Source organism: Eulemur rufifrons, chromosome 16 (assembly GCF_041146395.1).
Source record: "Eulemur rufifrons isolate Redbay chromosome 16, OSU_ERuf_1, whole genome shotgun sequence".
Taxonomy (NCBI): Eukaryota; Metazoa; Chordata; class Mammalia; order Primates; family Lemuridae; genus Eulemur; species Eulemur rufifrons.
Window position 1 is genome coordinate 775,261 of NC_090998.1, and position 21,927 is coordinate 797,187.

The window sequence follows — 21,927 nt, forward strand, 5'->3', positions numbered from 1 at the left end:
TCTTTGAAACTTATTCTTGTAGCTCCTGGATATAGTCACTTGCATGTACTCTTAAATGCTTAAAATTAGCCTATTGAAATGTCAACAGATAATTTCACTCCCACAAATCCCAGTTTCTCCAACTCTGTTTATGGCAACACCCTATTCCTAGTCATCCAGGCTTCTTGTTATTCATATATGTTTGGGTAACATAGTAGGCCAAGCCCCCGTGGAATGACCATTCCCCACCAACAGATTAAAATGTGGACCATAATAAAAGGTTTTCAGTATATATCCAAGCTTCAAAGAAAGAAAGGGTAACCTCTAGTTAGTAAGCAAAGAAGAGGTAACTCAAAGCTAAAAGAGACATGTATGCCTTGGCAGTCTATCAGGATTTCACATCGGATATAAGGCTTAAGGAGTGGATACTAGAGTTTTAATGTCCATGGAAGGACAAAAGGCCTTAGAACTAGGTAGAAATGGGAGCTGCAACTTAGCCTGTATCAAAACACTGAATTATCCCTGAAAAGGGAGAACCTGGTGTGCCAGCCGGTGAAAGCTACAAGGAATTTTGCACCTCTGCACAAGACTGTAGATAAAAGGGAAGTAAGTCCCTATGAAAAATAGAAATTCCCATCTCTTTGCCTCTCCAAAGAGTGTTCATGTTTATTCTGTATTCTTCCATCTCATGTGTAGCTGGCTTTATAATATGAATTTATACTGCCTGCTTGGTGCAGGAATTCCAAGCCAAGGGGTCCACATCATAATTGATCCATAACTGAAAGAAAACTCCCAGGGACATTTTCATAGTTCGTTGAGTCACAGTATCCAGGGGCAAAACAGTTTCCAAAGAAGATGACCTCACAAGTCACAAACCACACCGGTAAAGGTGAACAAACACAATCAGAAAATAGCATTGCAGCAATTAATGATACTATGGACAAGCCTGAGAGTGATTACAAAATAATTTTATACAAAGATGTCAGTAAAGATATATGTAAGTATATATAAACTGTATATATAAAGAGAAAAGAAGGAGAAGTAAAAGCTGTAATGAAGGAATAGGGCATCATCAAAGAAAGGACAGGCATAATTGAAAAGGATCTGAGGCCGGGCGCAGTGGCTCACGCCTGTAATCCTAGCACTCTGGGAGGCTGAGGTGGGTGGATTGTTTGAGCTCAGGAGTTGAGACCAGCCTGAGCAAGAGCGAGACCTTGTCTCTACTAAAAATAGAAAGAAATTATATGGACAGCTGAAAATATATATAGAAAAATTAGCCGGGCATGGTGGCACATGCCTGTAGTCCCAGCTACTCGGGGGGCTGAGGCAGTAGGATTGCTTGAGCCCAGGAGTTTGAAGTTGCTGTGAGCTAGGCTGACGCCACGGCACTCTAGCCTGGGCAACAGAGTGAGACTCTGTCTCAAAAAAGAAAAAGAAAAGGATCTGAAGAACTTCTGGAAATAAGAACAAATCATTAAAATGAAAACTTCAGTGCTTAAACAGCAGACTAAATTGAATTGACAAGAATAAATATGAAGAAATCAGAAAATAACAGAAAGCAGAAAAAGACAGAAAATATTAAAAGAGGATAAAATAAGGAGTGAGAAGACCTAATTAAATTTAATTATCTAAAAGGAAAGAATAGAATGAGGAAAAACAGCATTTAATATGAATCAGGAAGTGGGTGGAGCAAGATGGCTGAATAAAACCCTCCAGTGAACATTCTTCCCCATGAACACCAAATTCAACAACTGTCCACACCAGAAAGCGCCTTCAGAACAATGATCACAGTACCTGGTTTTAACATTTTATCAGTGAGAGAGGCACTGAAGAGGGCAGGAAAGATTGTCTTGCATTGCCTATGCCACCCCCTACCCCCACTGAAGTGCTGTGCCTGTGCAGGCTGGGTGGAGAAAGAATCTGTCTGCCTGGGGGAAGGGAGAGTGAAGTGATTGTGGGACTTTGTATTGGAATTCAGGGCTGCGCTGTCACAAAGGAACACTATACAGGGCAGAATTCCGCTAGCACCCACAGAGGGAGCATTTAGATCAGCTGGACAAGAGTGGAATTCTCCGCCCCAGTGATAGAAACCCAAGTTCCAGCTAGCGCCACCACCAGCTAAAGAAAGTGGCCTGGGGCCCGAAATAAATTCATAAGGCAATCAAGCCACAAAGACTGCAGTCCTTGGGCAAGTCCTGCAGCTGTGCTGGCTTAGAGCCAGTGGATGTGGGGTGCACGTGACCCAGTGAGATACCAGTGGTTGTGGCTGAGTGCGTTTGTCACTCCTCCTCCAACTCCAGGCAGTGCAGCTTGAGGTGAGTCGTCCTCTGCTTGGGGAAAGAAGAGTACAAAGGACTCTGTCTTGCAACTTGGGTAGTAGCTCAGCCACAACAAAGTACCAAGCAGATGCCTGAAGCCCTTGATTTCAGGCCTTAGTTTCTGGACAGCATTGCTAGGCCCACCCTGGGCCAGAAGGGAACCTGCTTCCCTGAAAGGAAGGACCCAGCCTTGGCGAGATTCACCACATGCTGACTAAACAGCCCTGGAGCTTTGAATAAATATCTGAGGTAGCCAGAGGGCAGTCACCATGGGCTTTGGGTGAGACTGAGCTGGCTTCAGGTGTAACCTGGCTTAGTCCTAGCTGTGGTGGCCATAAGGGAGTACCCATGGCACTCCTCCCCCAACTCCAGTAGACCAGCATGGAGAGTGAGATAAGAGAATGAGAGACTTTGTCTGGTAATCCAGGGAATTCTTCTGTATCTTACCCAAGTCCATCAAGACAGTACCACCAGGACTCTGCAAAAGTCACTGTGCTACTAGGCTTGGGGCACATCCAATGTTGATACGACTGTAGTGACCAAAGACTTAGGTTATAACACTCAATTCCCTTTGAATACCTAGAAAGCCTACTGAAGAAGGACGGATTCAAACAAGTCTAGACTATGAAGATTAGAATAAATAATTAACTCTTCAGTGCCCAGACATCAATGAACATCCACAAGCATCAAGAACATCCAGGAAAACATGACCTCACTCAACAAACTAAACAAGGTACCAGTGACCAATCATGGAGTGATGGAGATATGTGACCTTTCAGACAAAGAATTCAAAATAGCTGTTCTGAAGAAGCTCAGTGAGCTTCAAGACAACACTGAGAAGGAGTTCAGAATCCTATCAGAGACATTTAACAAAGAGTTTAAGATAATAAAAATCAAGAAGAAATTCTGGAGCTAATTGACAAACTGAAAAATGCATCAGGGTCTTTCAGCAGCAGAATTGATTAAGAAGAATTAGTGAGCTTGAAGATAGTATTTGAAAATACACAGAAATGAGAAAAGAAAAATGAACAAAAAAGAATGAAGTATGTCTGAAAGATCTAGAAAATAGCCTCAAAAGGGCAAATCTAAGAGTTATTGGCCTTAAAGAGGAGGTAAAGATAGAGTAGGGTAGAAAGTTTATTCAAAGAAATAACAGAGAATGTTCCTTGATAGACCTTAATATCCTATCAAAAATAACAACTTTTTAAGAGATAGATAGTATAAAAAGATATAAATGGAAACCAAAAAAAAAAAAAAGGTCAAAAAGCAGGGAGGGGAAGATGGAGTTAAAGTGTAGAGTTTCTTTTAGATTGTTCTTTGTTTGCTTGATTGTTTGTTGTAAGCAGAATTAAGTTGTCAGCTGTTTAAAATATTTGGTTATAATTTTTTTTTTTGCAAGTCTTATAGTAATTTCAAATCAAAAAACCTACAACATGCACAGAAAAACGAAAAACAAGAAATTAAAATACACTGCCAGAGAAAATCACGTTTACACAACAGAAGACAGGAAGGAAGGGAGGACCAAAACCAACCAGAAATAAAATAACAACATGGCAGTAGTAAGTTCTTACCTATCAGTAATAACATTGAATGTAAGTGGACTAAATGCTCCAATCAAAAGACGTAGAGTGGCTGAATGGATACAATAAATAACATCCAACTATATGTTGTTTACCAGAAACCTGCATCACCTATAAAGACACACACAGACTTAAAAGGATGGAAACAGACACTTCATAGAAACAGAAACCAAAAAGAGCAGGAGTAGCTATATTGCTATCAGGTAAAAAAATTTCAAGACAAATACTATAAAAAGAGACAAGATACATTATATAATGACAAAGGGGTCAATTCAGCAAGAGAATATGATATTCTCTAAATATATATGCTCCCAACACTTGAGCACCCAGATACAGAAAGGAAGTATTATCAATGCTAAAAAGAGACATAGAACCCAATAAAATAATAGTTGGAGACCTAAACACCCCACTTGAAGCATTGGACACATAATTGAGACAGAAAATCAACATTGGACTTAATCTGCACTACAGACCAAGTGGACCTAATAGATATTTACAGAACATTTATTCCAACAGCTGCAGAATACATGTTCTTCTCCTTTGCTCATGGATCATTCTCAAGGATAGACCATATATTAGGTCACAAAACAAGGCAAAAAACAAACAAACAAACAAAAAAATAACTGAAATCATATCAAGTATTTTCTCTGACCACAATGGAATAAAACTAGAAATCAATAACAAGGGGAATACTGGAAACTATACAAACACATGGAAATTAAACAATATGCTCCTATTGAATGAGCAGTGAGTCAGTGAAGAGATTAAGAAGCAAATTTAAAAATTTCTTAAAATAGATGAAAGTGAAAAGAAAACATACCAAGACCTTTGGGATACAACAAAAACAGTACTAAGGGCAAAGTTTATAGTGGTAAGTGCCTATATCAAAAAAGTGAAAGGCTTCAAATAAACTATGTAATGATGCGTCATAAAGAATGAGAAAAGCTAGAGCAAACCAAACCCAAAATTAATAGAAGGCAAGAAATAATAGAAGATCAGAGCAAAAATAAAATGAAATTGAAAGAAACAAAAATTTATAAAATATCAATGAAATGAAAAGTTGGTTTTTTGAAAAGATAAAATTTACAAACCTTTAGCCAGACTAAGAACAGACCCAAATAAGTAACATCTGAGGTGATATAGGAGACATTAGTACAACAGATACTGTAGAAATTCAAAGGATCATTAGGGACTATGTGCTCCAACTATGTGCCAATAAATTGGAAAACCTAAAAGAGATGGATAAATTCCTAGACACATACAGCCTTTCCAAGATTGAACCAGGAAGAAATTCAAAACCTGAATAAACCAATAGAAGTAACGAGATAGAAGCAGTAGTAAAAAGTCTCCCATTAGAGAAAAGCCCAGGAACTGATGGCTTCAATGCTCAATAGTACCAAACATTCAAGGAAGAACTAATACCAATGCTACTTAAACTATTCCAGAAAATGGAGGAGGAGGGAATACTCCCAAACTCATTCTACAAGGTCTATGTCACCCTGATACCAAACCAGGCAAAGACACAACAAAAAAAGAAAACTATAGGCCAATATTTCTGAACACAGACACAAAAATCCTCAACAAAATACTAGCAAACCAAATTTAACAACACATCAAAAAGATTATTCATGATCTGGCCGGGCGCAGTGGCTCACGCCTGTAATCCTAGCACTCTGGAAGGCCGAGGTGGGTGGATCGTTTGAGCTCAGGAGTTCGAGACCAGCCTGAGCAAGAGGGAGACCCCATCTCTACTAAAAATAGAAAGAAATTATATGGACAACTAAAAATATATACAGAAAAAAATTAGCCAGGCATGGTGGTGCATGCCTGTAGTCCCAGCTACTCAGGAGGCTGAGGCAGGAGGATTGCTTGAGCCCAGGAGTTTGAGGTTGCTGTGAGCTAGACGCCATGGCACTCTAGCCCGGGCAACAGAGTAAGACTCTGTCTCAAAAAAAAAAAAAAAAAAAGATTATGCATGATCAGGTGGGTTCATCCCAGGGATGCAAGGATGGTTCAATGTGCATACCAACCAAAACAAAAACCACATGATCGTTTCAATTGATGCTGAAAAAGCATTTGCTAAAATTCAATATCCCTTCATGATAAAAAAAAAAAAAAAACCCTCTCAAACGAGTAGAAAAAACATACCACAGCACAGTAAAAGCCATATATGACAGGCCCACAGGCTGGTATCATACTAAATGGGGAAACACTGAAAGCCTTCTCTCTATGGTTTGGAACAAGACAAGGATGCCCACTTTCATCACTGTTATTCAACGTAGTACTAGACGTTCTAGCTAGAGCAATCAGGTAAGAGAAAGAAATAAAGGACATCCAAATTGTAAAGGAAGAAGTCAAATTATGCTTGTTTGCAAACAATACAATCTGGAGAACCCTAAAGACTCCACAAAAACAAACGATTAGAACTAATAAGCAAATTCAGTAAAATTGCAGGATACAAAAATCAGTAGCATTTCTATATGCCACTAGCAAACAATCTGAAAAGGAAACCAAGAAAGTAATCCCATTTATAATAGCTACAAATAAAATACCCAGGAATAAACTTAACCAAAGAAGTGAAAGATCTCTACAATGAGAACTATAAAATATTGGTGAAAGAAATTGAGGAGGACACCAAAAAAATGGAAAGATACTCCATGCTCATGAATTGGAAGAATCAATATTGCTAAAATGTCCATACTACCCACAGCAATCTATAGATTCAGTGCAGTCCCCATCAAAATACCAACGACATTCTTCACGGAAATAGAAACAAATAATCCTGAAATTTATACAGAACCACAAAAGACCCAGAATAGCCAACGCCGTCATGAGCAAAGAGAACAAAACTGGAGGAGTCAAAACATCTGACTTCAAATTATACTACAGAACTATAAGAACCAAAACAGCATGATAACTGGTATAAAAACAGAGACAAAGACCAGTGGAACAGAATAGAGCACCCAGAAATAAAGGCACACATCTATGTTGAATTTATCTTCAACAAAAGTGCCAAGAACATACATTGGGGAAAGGACAGTCTCTTCAGTAATAGTGCTGGGGAAACTGGATATCCATATGTAGAAGAATGAAACTAGACTCTTACTGCTCATCATACACAAAAATCAAACCAAAATGGATTAAAGACTTAAATCTAAGACCTGAAACTGTTGAAAGAAAACATTTGGGAAACACTCCAGGACATTCATCTGGCAATGATTTCTTTATTAATACTCCCAAAGCACAGGTAACCATCGCAGAATTAGATAAATGGGATCACATCAAGCTAAAAAGCTGCACAGCAAAGGAAACAGTCAACAAAGTGAAGAGACTGCTCACAGAATGGGAGAAAATATTTGCACACTGCCCATCTGACAGGGGATTAATAATTAAAATATTGGAAGCTCAAACAACTCAATAGGAAAAAATCAAATAATCAGATTTAAAAATGGGCAAAAGATCTGAATCTTCTAAAAAGAAGACACACAAATGGCCAACATGTTTATGAAAAAAATGCCAAACATCGTTAGTCATCAGAGAAATGCAAATCAAAACTACAGTGAGGTACCATCTCACCCTAGTTAAAATGACTTTTATCAAAAGACAGGCAATAATGAATGCTGGTGAAGATGTAGGGAAAGGAGAACCTTCATATACTCTTGGTGGAAATGTGAATTAGTGCAACCACTATGGAGACAGGATGAAGGTTCCTTAGAAAACTAAAAAAAAGAGAACTACCATATGACCCGGCAGTCCCACTGCTAGGTTTACAGCCCTTTTCACAATAGCTAATATTTGGAGTGAACCTAAGTGTCCATCGATGGATGAATGGATAAAAAAAAAATGTGATACATGTACACAATGGAAAAATAATCAGCCATAAAACAGAATGAAATCCTGTAATTTGCAACAACATGGATGGAACTGGAGAGCATTTTATTAATATTAAATGAAATAGCCAATAGCCAAGCACAGAAAGACAAATCTTGGATATTCTGACTCATATGTGGGTGCTAAACATTAAAATAGTTGATCTCATGGAGACAGAGAGTAGAATGATGGTTACCAGAGTCTGGGAAGGATAGTGGGGAAGGAGTGACAAAGCAGGTATGATTAATGGGTATAAAAATATAGTTAGATAGAAGGACCAATATTTGATAGCACAACAAAGTGACCATAGTCAACAAAAATTTACAGTACTTTAACTAAAAAAGAGTGGAATTGGAATTTTCCTAACACAAAGAAATGATAAATGCTTGAGGTGATGGATACCCCCATAACTGTGATTTGATCAATACATTTTGTAAGCCTGTATCAAAGTATCACATACTCTAAATATATACAACTATTATGTTCCCATAATAATTAAAAATAAAAAAAATTTTTAAAAAGTGATGGCTGGTATTGAGGATGTATACGGATTCCTAAGCAAGATACATGTATACAGATTTTGCTTTTATAACTGGAAGAACAGAGAATAACAGGGACCACTGACAGCATTAGGAGAGGCAAATTGGGACAGAATGGGAATTAGTGCTAAAATATATGCTTTTTGGAGCTTTTGAGTTTCTACCTTTGTTCCACATACATAAATATTTATATTGAAACAAATATAGCACCCATACCTGAAAAATAAGATAGGAATGTGTGGGTTAAAAAATTGGAGTCAGGAAATGGAAATAAATTTATACTTAGTTTTTAAATTGAGACAAAATTCACATATGAAATTAACCATTCTAAAGTGTACAATTCAGTGGCATTTCATACATTCACAATGTTGTGTAAGCACGACATCTATCAAGTTCCTAAACATTTTCATCCAGCCTATCCAGTGTAGTTAGTCCTTAATTGCACATCATCTAAATTCTTAGGCATTTTTCTTTTTACATTTAAAGTTCTCTTTTCCCATCATTATCTGTTTTAGTTTCTGAGCCTCAGAGTCTATGGCAATAGAAGAATGTAATAAAAAATTGTGCTAGACTTGGAGCTGTGACTTCTACTCCCACCTCTGCCTCTGACCAATTATGGACAAGTTGCTAACCTTCCCTGGGCCTCGGTTCCCCATCTGAAAAACAAGGGGTTGGACTAGCTGACTGCTAGTAGTTGTGGGTGGGATTTTTTATTATGGTAAAAAATATACAACAAAGTTTACCATCTTAAACTTTTTTTTTTTTTTTTTGAGACAGGGTCTCACTCTGTCACCATGGCTAGAGTGCAGTGGCATCATGATAGTTCACTGCAACCTCAAACGTCTGGGTTCAAGTGATCCTTCTGCCTCAATCTCCTGAGTAGCTAGGACTACAGGCATGCACCACCACGCCCAGCTAATTTTTCTGTTTTTTTGTAGAGACGGGATCTTGGTCTTGCTCAGGCTGGTCTCAAACTCCTGGCCTCAAGCAGTCCTCCCACTGCGGCCTCCCAGAGTGCTAGGATTACAGGCATGAGCCACCATACCTGGCCCATCTTTACCATTTTAAGCATCCAGTTCAGTAGTATTAATACATATGCATTTCTGTGCAATATCCAAAACTCTTTCATCTCATAAAACTAAAAGTCTATAGCCATGGAACAACTCTCCATTTCCTCCTACCCCCAGCCCCTGGAACCACCAATTGTTTAGTGTCTCTATAGATTTATCTAATCAGGACATTTCATATAAATGGAGTCATGAATTATATGATGTGACCCTTGTGTTTGGCATCTTTCACTTAGCATAAATTATGTTTTTGAGGATCATCATGTTGTAGCATTTATCTGAATGTACTTCATTCCCTTTTATGACTAAATAATATTCTATTGCATGTGTCCGGTGTGGGGACCAAATGTTAGGTCGTGTTCCCTGGTTCTTGGTTCCCAGTACCGAAGAATGGCTATTGGTACTGGAGCAAATGAGCAGACCAAGCAGATCCAAGCAAGCAAAGTGCCAAAGTTTATTAAAGCATAGAATATTCTGAAGAAGGAATGGGTCTACCCCTGGAAGTGGAGGAGACCATGAATTTAACAAGATTTCTCCCCTTTATGCTGATTCCCAAATTCTATGCTAAGTGGGGGGCAGAATATTCATGATTTTTCTTGGAAAAAGGTGGAGAATTCCCAGAATGGCAAATCCTTCCCTTTTCTATCCTTGTATGGCACTTTCCAGGGATTGCCATAGTATTTGTAAACTGTCATGGCTCAAGTGGGTGTGATTTTTACTATGTTAATGAGGGTAGGTCACTTGAAGATATTGTCACCTTGCTTGTGTGCATGCTCCAAAGACCCTCTTTTGTGCCCTTGGTCATATCTCCACTTTGTGGCCTTTCTACCTCTTTCTGGTTGGTCAGCCTTGGAGAGCCCCTGTTGTAGATAAGTATCTGTTCAGTCCATGGAAGCCCCCTTGACGTGTCATCTGTTCTTTCTTAGAAGCTCCCTCTGGTCAGTTTGTTCCTCCTATTGTAGACAAAGCATCTCCTAGTGCCATCTGTTTCTCAATGGAAACCCCCTAGACAAAGCATCTGTTCCCCCTCCTCCTTATACCTACCTAACACATGGAAATACCACAGTTTGTTTATCTGTTCATACATTGGTAAACATTTCTGCTGTTTCTACCTTTGGCTATTGTAAATAGTGTTGCTATGAATATTTGTGCACAGGTATTTTTTTGAGCCCCTGGTTTTCTTTTGGCTATATACATAGGCGTGGAATTGCTGAGTCATATGGTATACACATTGACTTATGTTTAACTTTCTGAGGAACCCCAAAGCTGTATTTTTAATAGCCATGCTACTGGACATGACATGATGTCTCATTATGATTTGAATTGCATTAATCTAATGATTAATGATGTTGAGCATTAAGTCCCTTGCCTGTTTTTAAGTTGGATTGTTTATCTTTTTGTTGTTGATTTATAAGAGTTCTTTATATATTCTGGAAACTAGGCCTGTATCAGATAAATGATTTGCCAATATTTTCTCCTATAGGTTGTCTTTTCATGTCCTTGATAATATTCTGTGATATACAGGTTGAGTTTTGAACCTGTATTCTCCGAAATGCTTGGGACCAGAAATGTTTTGGACAAATATTTTTGGATTTTGGAATATTTGCACTTTGCTCACCAATTGAGCATCCTAAATCTGAAAATCCAAAATATTCAAATGAGCATTTTCTTTGAATGTCAGGTCAGAACTCAAAATGTTTGAGATTTTGAATCATATCAAATCTCAGATTTGGGATGCTCAACCTTTGCCAAGCTTTTAATTTTGATAAAATCCAAATTGTCTGTTTTGTCTTTTGCTCATGCTTTTGCCGTCATATCTAAGACTCCATTGCTAAAACCAAGGTCGTGCAGATTTACTTGTAAGTTTTCTTATAAGAGCTTTATTGGTTTAACTCTTCTATTTTGGTTGTCGTTGCATTTTTTGGTTAACTTTTATATATGCTGTGAAGTAGAGTCTGATTTCATTCTTTTGCATGCTGATGTCCAGTTGTTCCAACATTATTTGTTAAAGAGACTATTCTCCCTTGGCAACCTTGTCAAAAATCATTTAACCACAGGTAGACGGTTTATTTCTGGACTCAAAATTCTATTTCCTTGGTATACATATCTATATATTATTAAGTCTTCAAATTCATGAACAGAGTGTATCTTTCCATTTATGTCTTCTTTAATTTCTTTTGGCAGTGTTTTGTATCTTTTAGTGTGCAAGTCTTTTACATCCTTGTTAAATTTACTCCTATATACTTTATTCTTTTGGGTGCTATAGCAGATGGAATTGTTTTCTTAATTTCCTTTTCAGGTTGTTAATTGCTGGTTTATATAAATACAACTGATTTTTGCATGTTAATCTTGTACTTTTGTAACTGTTCGATTATTTTATTAGCGTGTGTGCGTGTGTGTGTTCTCTTTGGTGTTTTAATATATAGCATCATGTCATCTGCAAATAGAGATAGTTGTACTTCGGCCTTTCAATTTGAATAACTTTACTTCTTTTTCTAGTCTAATTGTTTTGGCTAGAACTTCCAGTACAGTGTTTAATAGCAGTGGTTATCCTTATCTTATTTCTGATCCTAAGGGGAAACCAGTGATCTTTGACCATTGAGTATGATGTTAGCTGTAGGTTTTTCATAAATGATCTTTATCATGTTGAGGAAGTTCTATTCCTAGTCTGGTGAGTATTTTTATTATGAAAGAGTATTTTGTTAAATGCTTTTATGTATTACGTGAAATAATTATTTCCTCCCTGTATTGTGTTATGCAGATTGATTTTCTTATGTTTAAACACCCTTTCATTTCATGAATAAATCCCATTTGGTCATGGTGTGTACTCCTTTTACTATGCAGTTGGGTTCAGTTGCTAATATTTTGTTTGAAGATTTTTGCATCCTTTATAAGGGATACTGGTCTGTAGTTTTCTTGTGGTATCTTTAGTATCAAGGCGATACTGGTCTCTTAGAATGATTTGGGAAATGTTTTTTCCTCTTGTAGTTTTGGAAGAGTTTGAGAAGTATTTGTGTTAATTTTTCTTTAAATGTTTGGCAGAACTCACCAGTGAAGCCATCTGGTCCTAGACTTTTCTTTGTTGAGAGATTTCTCGAAGGAGTGTTCCATGTGTCCTTAGAAGAATGTATATGCAGCTGTCTTGGGTGGTGTATTCTAGGCAAGTTTTCTGCCTTTTTCTTCTTTGTGCTCAAATGTCTGATACCTTGAGGTGGTTTATAGTGTTGTTCAAGTCCCCTGTTTCCTTACTGATCTTTCTAGATGTTCTATCCATTAGTGAAAGTGAGGTATTGAAGTCTCCAACTATTACTGTAGAACTAATTCCTCTCTTCAGTGTTTGTTTTATGTGTCTGGGGTCTCTATTGTTTGATGTGAGTATGTTTATAATTGTTAAATTTTTTTGGTGGATTGGCTCTTTTATCTATATGATGCTCTTCTTTATCTCTTGGGTCAATTTTTTATTTAGTCTATTTTCTGGTATTAGTTCAGCCACCTCACCCTCCTTTGGTTACTATTTGCATGGAATATCTTTTTCATCCTTTCATCATTTTCAAACTATTTATGTCTTTGGATCTAAAATGAGTCTCTTGTAGACATCATAGTTGTTCTACTGTTTTTTTAATCCATTCTGCCTATCTCTGTCTTGACAGTTTAATCTATTCACATTTAAAGTAATTAATGATAATGAATGACTTCTGCCATTTTCCTATTTGTGTTCTGTATGTTTTGTACCTTTGTTTCTTATCTCCTCCATTACTGCTTTTTTATATTTAATTGATCTTTGTACCAATTGATTCCCTTTTCATTTCCTTTTTTTGTATATATTTTTTAGATATTTTCTCAGTGATTACCTTGAGGATCACAATTAACATCATAAATTTCTAACAATCTAGTCTCAATTGATACCAAACTATCTTTAATAGCATATAAAATCTCTGCTCCTGAACACCTTCACCCTCTTCCCATTTTATGTTTTGGTTGTCTCATATTTTGTCTTCATACATTGTGTTCCCATTAATATAGATTTATAACTATTGTTTTATGCATTTGTCTTTTAAATCATGTAGGAAATAAAAGGAGTTTTAAACCCAAAAATACATTAATATTGGTTTGAATATTTAACTATGTTGTGACCTTTGCCAGAGATTTTATTTATTCTTTTGGGTTCAGGTTACTATCTAGTGTCCTTTCGTTTCAGTCTAAGGACTCTCTTTAGCATTTCTTGTAGCGCAGGTGTACTACTAACAAACTCCCCCAGCTTTTGTTTATCTGGGAATGTCTTAATTCTCCTTCATTTCTGCAGTATAATTTTGTTGGATGTCGTATTCTTAGTTGGCAGTTTGGGGGGGAGGGTTGTTTGTTTGTTTTTCTTTCAGCACTTTAAATATGTCATCCCACTGCTTTCTAGCCCCTTCATGGTTTTTGCTGAGAAATTGGCTCATAATCTTACTGATCCCTTTGTTATGATGAGTTTTTTCTTGCTACTTCCAAGATTCTCTCTTTGTCTTTGTCTTTCAACAGTTTGAATATAATATGTCTCATTGTAGATCTATTTGCGTTTGTCCTTTTTGGAGTTTGGTGAGCTTTTTGGATGTATAGATTCATGTCTTTTATCAAATTTGGAAAAGTTGTGATCATTACTTTTTCAAATATCCTTTCTGCTCTTAAACTCTTCTTCTGGGACTCCCATTATACATTGTATTGGTAATCTTGATGCTGTCCCACAGGTCTCTTTAGCTCTGTTATATTTTTCTTCATTCTTTTTTGTTTCTCCTCAGGCTGAATAATTTCAGTTGATCTTTCATCAAGTTTTCTGCCTTTTTTCTTCTTTGTGCTCAAATATGCTGTTGAAACCCCCTAGAGGCTTTAGTTATTGTGTTCTCAGCTCCTGAATTTCTGTTGGTTCCTTTTAATAACTTATACCTCCTTATTGATAATTCTGTATTTGAATTGAATGTCCTCTGTACTCTAATATTTGGTAGCCATTGTTCTCAGCATTTAGTCTTCCAGTTTTGTAAAATAGGTACTATAATTACTCCCATTTAACCATGAGTTGATTGCCAGTTTATAAGTAAATTTCAATACTGAGAAGCTGATTAGGAGCTCTGGTTATGAGGGTGGGGCTTTTCAACTACTAGGCTTTTTCAGTGTGATTGCACAAGGATCAGTCATAATGAAGGACTACAATAAGATGCTTGCTATATTAGAGAGAGCTTTTTTTATGGCCTGTTCTGCACCGATGGTACCTGGTTGTCATATTTCTTTCTCAAGGTGTTCAATCAACTTACGGGGTCTCATTATGTTGCCCCAGCTAGATTTAAACATCTGGACTCAAATGATCCTCCCACCTCTGCCTCCTAAGTAGCTGGGACTACAGGCACATACTCCCCATGCCCAGCTGGCATTTTTTTTAAGTTCTTGCTCTAAAGATTGTGCTTGTATCCTTAACTTTGCACAATTTATTTAGGATTAATACTGTACAATTTCACGTAAGATACAGGATTAATACTATGCAATTTCATGTAAAATATAAGACCCTTGCACAAATAGTTTTGTTTATCCCCTCTAACACTTGTTCTTTATGGTATAATTTTCATATATGATACAGTTACATAAAAAATCATAGCAACTCATAGTTAAATGAAAGTAAATATCTGTTTCACAAAATTGGAAGACTAAATGCTGAGAACAATGGTGGGCAAATGTTAGAGTAAAGGAAAGTAAAGCTTCACAAATAGAAAATATCAATAAAAAGAAGTTACAAAAAAGGAACCAAACAAATTCAGGAGTTGAAAAACATACTAACTGTGTGATAGAATATGTAAGTAAGTGAATCATATATATCACAGTGTTATAGAGCTCCCTTTAAACTAGTCATATGTATTTTAAAGAGACTAAGAGAAGAATGTAATGTTTTATAGTTAAAATTTTTTAGTGCTTTTCCTTTTTTTCCTGAACATTTCCAGGTAACATGTATGTTGCAACTCAATCCCAAAATATATCTTCCCTGCAGTGAGTACCATCAGAAATCTCCGGTCAGTTCATTTAGCATTAGTTGAGCTATTGGGATCTGTTCCACATAATACCTACTTCAGAGGTCATCTAGAGATTTGGTCAGAGTAAATATGCAGAAGTTAAGGCTCTCCTTCTGTGCTTCCTTTCTGAGATTTCCGCTTTCTGTTCTCGATCTCCACTGTTCAATAGAACCGAAATGTTCTATAATGTGCACTGTCCAAATCCACAGTCATTTGCCACATACACATATGGCTGTTGAGCACTTGAAATGTGGCTAGGGCAACTGAAAAAAGGAAATTCTTTTTATTTTCATTAATCTACGTTTATATATACGTGGTCACATTTGGCTAGTGGTTACTTTAGTGGACATACCATCATTGTAGAAAGTTCTGTTGGACAGCACTGTTTTGGATGCTGTGGTCATCACAGACTCTGAGCTCATTTCCGTCTGGGGTTAGCAGACCCTTCTCTTAGGTGAAAAGGTATAGAAAGAAGGAAGCTCAAGCAGTGCTTTCCCCTCATCCCATCCAATTTATGACTGATCTTGACTGCTCTCGAGAGCCTTCAGATAGTTTTGTATGTTGACTGAGTTTGTAAATACATCTGTATCTGATAAGAGCTACTTACCCATTTACCAGAAACAGAACTCTGCTTCATAATCATGTTAACAGTGAACACATTTTAAGGAATTCATTTTTGTGCCTTGTTGTCAGAATTCTCTTACTGGCCACAAATTAAATATTTTTGGCTCTGAAATATTTAGGTACTGCTAATGCTGATACTGCCAACTGGTATCCCATTCCCTTAAGAAAAAAACTAGTTACCTAATACTGTAATTGTTTAGATGAAAAAGTATTTGGAGGACTTTTCTGTGTCCTGTAATAGAGTTTTCATTTTAAACTATCCTAGCTCTTTTAACCTTACTAAAAAGTGTCACTAACCTTTAAAGTTACTGAATCTTAATATTCTAAATTTGATATTCCTATCTTGGGTATGTTAGAATTTAATGGAATTCTTCAAAGCAACAAACTCATATCATTGATAACTTGTTTGGTGTACCTTGCCTTTTCCAGGTACCTGAAAAGGTTTAAAGTAATGAAGATCAAAGTTCTCAGAAGCTGGTGCCGTCAGATCCTTAAGGGACTTCAATTTCTTCATACTCGAACTCCACCTATTATTCACCGGGATCTTAAATGTGACAACATCTTTATCACTGGCCCTACAGGCTCAGTCAAGATTGGAGATCTTGGTCTGGCAACCCTGAAGCGGGCTTCTTTTGCCAAGAGCGTGATAGGTATGTTTCAAATGTACCTTAGAATACTTGGCCTTCTGGCATTCCTTTTATTTAGAAACCTGGCCCTTTCAGAGCTTTTAGTAAGTGAAATAAACTTTTAAAAATTCCTAGCTTAAACCTAAGTGGTGATCAGTTTTACTTATGAGATGTAGAGTTCTCTATATTTATTCTTCTAGAATCATCTTAAAGACTATTGGTGTTTTACAAAATTACATTGAGAAATAAGGTGATCTTTGTTGCCAAAACCCCATGTATAACAGTATTACCGAGTCATACTGTTGATACTATTTATTATCATGTACTATTTATATATATTATATACTACTTATATAATAGATACAGCATGTCACTTCATAAAGAAATAGAATTTATATGTAGTTTAGTTTCTAAAATGTTCATTGAGGCCCGGTATGGTGACTCACGTCTCTAATCCCTGAACTTTGGGAGACTGAGGCAGGAGGATCACTTGAGCCCAGGAGTTCAAGACCAGTCTGGGCAATATAGCAAGATCCCATCTCTACACAAAATAGAAAAAATTAGCTGGGTATGGTGGTGCATGCTTATAGTCCTAGCGACACAGAAGGCTGAGACAAGAGGATTGCTTGAGCCCAGGAGTTTGAGGTTGCTGTGAGCTATGGTCAACGCTACTGCATCCAGCCTAGGCCATAGAGCAAGACCTAGTCTCTAAAATAAAATGTTCATTGAGAGAGAGAGGGAGAGAGAGAGAGAGAAATATTATATATTTACTTGCCTGTTAAAACTTTATTTTAAAATGTGAAAATAAATATGACAGTTCATTTTTAGAAATTGGTTTTATCAACTTATTCCCACTCTTCAGAAGTTGTGAACTATCTAGAACAGGGTTTCTCAACCTTAGTACCACTTAGATTTTAGGCTGGACAAGTCTTTGTTGCATTGTAAGATTCTTTAACAGGACCTCTAGTCTCTACCCACTAGATGCCAGTAATGCACCATCTGTCTACTTGCCCCTAGTTGTTAAAACCAAAAATACCTCCAGACATTATTATATATGTCCCCTGGAGGACAAAATTGTACCCTGTTGAGAATCACTGATTGAAAGGACAAGGCTGTCCCTTTCAGATTTTTAACTATACATAGTTGCAGCTGGAAAAATAATTTAATGCCTATTTTAATAAACTTTCATTCTCTGCAGAGGGTATCACAATTTAAAAACTTAATCTTCACAACCATTCTACTCCACTCTCCCCAAAAGGTGACAACAACAAAAGAAACTCATTAATTTTTACGTGGATTAGACTCTTAAGTATTAATAGGAAAAGCATAGAATACCAGTTATTTATACATCATTGTACAGTATTCTCTGTCGAATATTATGTACTAGGATTTGGAATGCTGTTTTATATTTTCATATAATACATTAACAAGAAGAGTGGGAAAAGAATTATTTAAAACTGAATTTCTTTTTTACCTTCCTCACAGGAAACATTTCTTTGTCTTTGGCATCTTAAAGTCTCTGCTCAAGAGAGTTTTTATTCTTTGTTTGTTTGTTTATTAACTGATAGTGTACAATATAAGCCTGTTCTTGGACATGCCCTATAATTTGCGTTAATACAGATCTAATTTTTTGGAAGTGTTGGAAAACCTAATCTTGTGGGATCTGTGCTCATAAAACCGTCTTTGAATTCTATTTTGGTGTGTGTATGTATTTGGTTTTTGCCTGAGGTTTTTCCCTCACTTTATTTCTTATATCTGCAGTGGGGTTATTTGTATAACTGCAAGTGGGATGGTAAGTATGTGAAGAAAAGGGCTTTGGTGAGTGGCCTTTGTAGACAATTATATTTTATTATTTTAAAAAAACTTGCTATCAGGTTTTTGACTGCAAGGCCTCCTTAGAAAGTGAAACTAATTGGATGGAGTGTTAATGGCAAGAGACTAACTGTAAGTGTTAACCTTAAAGCTACCATACAGTAGGGGGCAGACAAGTATTAATATTTTGATCTTTTTAGATCGATCATCTTATCTTACATGTAGCTGTCATTATGTCTGTTCCTTGCTAGTCTCTTACCTTTTCTAGTTACATTTCTCTCTTAGCCAAGCCTCTATTTTGACATGCTATATAATAGGAATTCAGATTAAACAGTAAATAAATAGACATTTGACCCTATTCCAGTGTCTTATGAAGGCCTTGCAGTGGAAGATCTTCTATAAATATTTGATGGAGCAGACTGAGAAAGAAGATTTCCTTCCTTTTTCCGCCGCCCCCCCCCCCCCCTTTCTTTTCTCTCCCCGCCTTCCCATTCCAATTTCTTCTCTCTCACAGGTCAACCCCTCTGCTTCTTGCTCTGGTGAGTAACGTCTACAGCTTCCGCTCACATTGAGTCTGAATCATTCTTTCAATTTAAGGTACCCCAGAGTTCATGGCCCCTGAGATGTATGAGGAGAAATATGATGAATCTGTTGACGTTTATGCTTTTGGGATGTGCATGCTTGAGATGGCTACATCTGAATATCCATACTCGGAGTGCCAAAATGCTGCGCAGATCTACCGTCGAGTAACCAGTGTAAGTCTTCCCCGAACTGGTTGGTGAGCTTGGGTCACATCTAACAACCAATCTCAAGCTGGATAACATGAAACCATGCAAAAGGGAATAAGAGTAGAAAGCATGCTGAGTGAAGTATTGGGGTGGAAGAGGTTTGAGGTATCTGCAGTGCTATTGCTCAATAATAAGAGGCGAGATCAAGATCAAAGAACCACTGTTTATCTCAGACCCTCTTTGTGTTCATTTACATCTTTATTATGAGATACATTATGTTTAAAAACATACTCTCATCACCTACTTTTCAACCCCCCATTAATTCATTTAAGCTCTCATTCTTGCCCACCACATTAGCTTAGTTTCCGAGTTAAAAGTAATTCTTTTAACTCTAGATGCTTTGTCAAATTAAATTATTCAGAGTTTTCTCTGAATGGCTTGTGTTGATTTATTAATTTATTAAATCATGTATATGAGTACCCATAATATTTAAGGCATAAATTACTATCTTACTATAGTTTAAATTACCCATGGTAGTTCATGTCTACTAACAGAGATATTGTCGGCAGCTTTCCAATTGAAACCTGAAAGCTAGTTGTCATGATTCATTATTTCATTTTACCACTATATACTTCATAGATCTTATTTAACCATATTATACCTGATGAAATTAATAGTAATTTCTGGATCATCTAATACCCTGTACCTACTCAGATCTTCCTCCTTGTTTCAAAGATGTTCATTGACAGTGTTCAAAGTAGATCCCATCAAGGTCCACAGAAGATATTTTCTTGTTGGCTCTCTTAATCTAGAACTGTTGCTTCTACTCTTTTTCTGCATGCCATAGATTTATTGAAGAAATTACATTAATTATTTTGAGGAATGTTCCACATTCTTTACCTGTTTGCCTCCTTGTAGTGTCATTTAATTTGTTATTCTTCCATAGTTTTGTAAAGGGAAGTTTACCTTAAAGTAAGTTGGGGTATGTCAACAATGTAAAAATAATTTTGTCTTTTTTACTCACATTCACCTAAGAGTATGTAATGTAGTTTTCCAGAGGCTATGTGATGTATGAACTGCATGTTGCAGCAAAGTGAATGCAGAAGCAGACATAAAAATCCATTCATCTTCTATTAAATGTAAAATCATACTAGTCTCTTCACTGAGTTTTTCTTGTTTTGGATAATATTGAATTTGCTTAAAATGTTATATATGTATATCATTAACATAATGGATTTATTATAATTTTTAATGAATTAAATACTTCTAAACTTTCTCATTTTTGACTTCTAACATGCTAAATATCAATAGTTATAACACACTCAAACAAAATCTATCTGAGGTTCCCAACAATTGTAAAAGTATAAAGGGGTCCTGAGACAAAAGTTTGAGGACCAGTATTCAAAAGACTGAATAAAATTTAGGCTAAACTTTTTTTTTTTTTTTTTACAAGGACACTAAATATGTGGTGCTTTTTATACTATATTATACCAAGAGGCACAGAGTACCTTGTTATTCCCATTTTTAGTCATGTAATATTTATTGAATTTTGACATAATATTAATAGAAGATTTTATTATAAATTGCTTACTTAGATTTTGATAGCTGATCGGAATGGAAATAAACACCGATAGGAAACATTTTGCTTCAAGTAGACCGAATTAGTTTTACATCTTCACAGAGGCTTGGAAGAAATCTTTGTAGTCAAGGATTAATTATAATCATTGATTATAATTACTATGAGTATTCCTTTAATGTCTTTTTTATATATTTGTATGTGATTCTGTTGTGTGACGAGCATAGAACTACTTTGGACAGTTAATTTATTTAATTCAACATGAATGGTAAGAACCTGTAGGATCATCATACCCAATAAAAATAATAACTATGTTCACATAAAAGGCAGCATTACTCTCAAGTTACTCCTGGCTTTGTAATTGGTTGGTATTTTATCTCTTATTATTACTGGGTGTATGTCTCCACAAGCCTCTGTCCTGAGGCCTTACTGTTATATTTATCAACCTTTTTTTGATACCTACCCATCCCATCTCACCCCAGTTTCTAATACATTATAGGATTCTAATCCATGAAGCACTGGTTCTCAATTTGGGCTGAATGAGAGCAGGAGAAATGTAGTTTCTTATGTCTCCAATAATTCTAATAAGTACCCTAATCATTATTCTATAGTAGTTTACATTATGAATTTGTTTTTTCATTTCACTGAAACTGGTTGAAATTTCTTGCTATCTCTTCCTGGTATAAGGAGCTTATGTGATACTAGTTTGCTAATATCAAAGCAAGTACAAATTCTTAATATTTTATTATATTTTGCAGTTGTTTTTCTTCACCCAAACACTTTATTCTTTCTTTTATTCCTACACATTTGTACATGCTGTATACTATACCCTCTCTATAAGATCATAATTTGAATTAATTTAGAAAGCACTTGCTTTTTATTCTTTTTTTTTTTTTTTTTTTTTGAGACAGAGTCTCACTCTGTTGCCCGGGCTAGAGTGAGTGCCGTGGCGTCAGTCCAGCTCACAGCAACCTCAATCTCCTGGGCTTAAGCGATCCTACTGCCTCAGCCTCCCGAGTAGCTGGGACTACAGGCATGCGCCACCATGCCCGGCTAATTTTTTTGTATATATATATTTTAGTTGTCCATATAATTTCTTTCTATTTTTAGTAGAGACGGGGTCTCACTCTTGCTCAGGCTGGTCTCGAACTCCTGACCTTGAGCGATCCACCC

The 21,927-nt window shown here is 36.4% G+C and overlaps 1 protein-coding gene across 3 annotated transcripts in view; it reads left to right on the forward strand.

The window, feature by feature from the left end:
* Positions 1–21,927, forward strand: part of WNK1 (WNK lysine deficient protein kinase 1) — a 158,781-nt gene that overhangs the window by 57,247 nt on the left and 79,607 nt on the right. For all 3 annotated transcript variants that reach the window (XM_069491045.1, XM_069491046.1, XM_069491047.1), the window contains exons 3-4: positions 16,442–16,662; positions 19,048–19,205. In XM_069491045.1, coding sequence (XP_069347146.1) covers positions 16,442–16,662; positions 19,048–19,205 — 379 coding nt within the window. The remainder of the gene's footprint in view (positions 1–16,441; positions 16,663–19,047; positions 19,206–21,927) is intronic.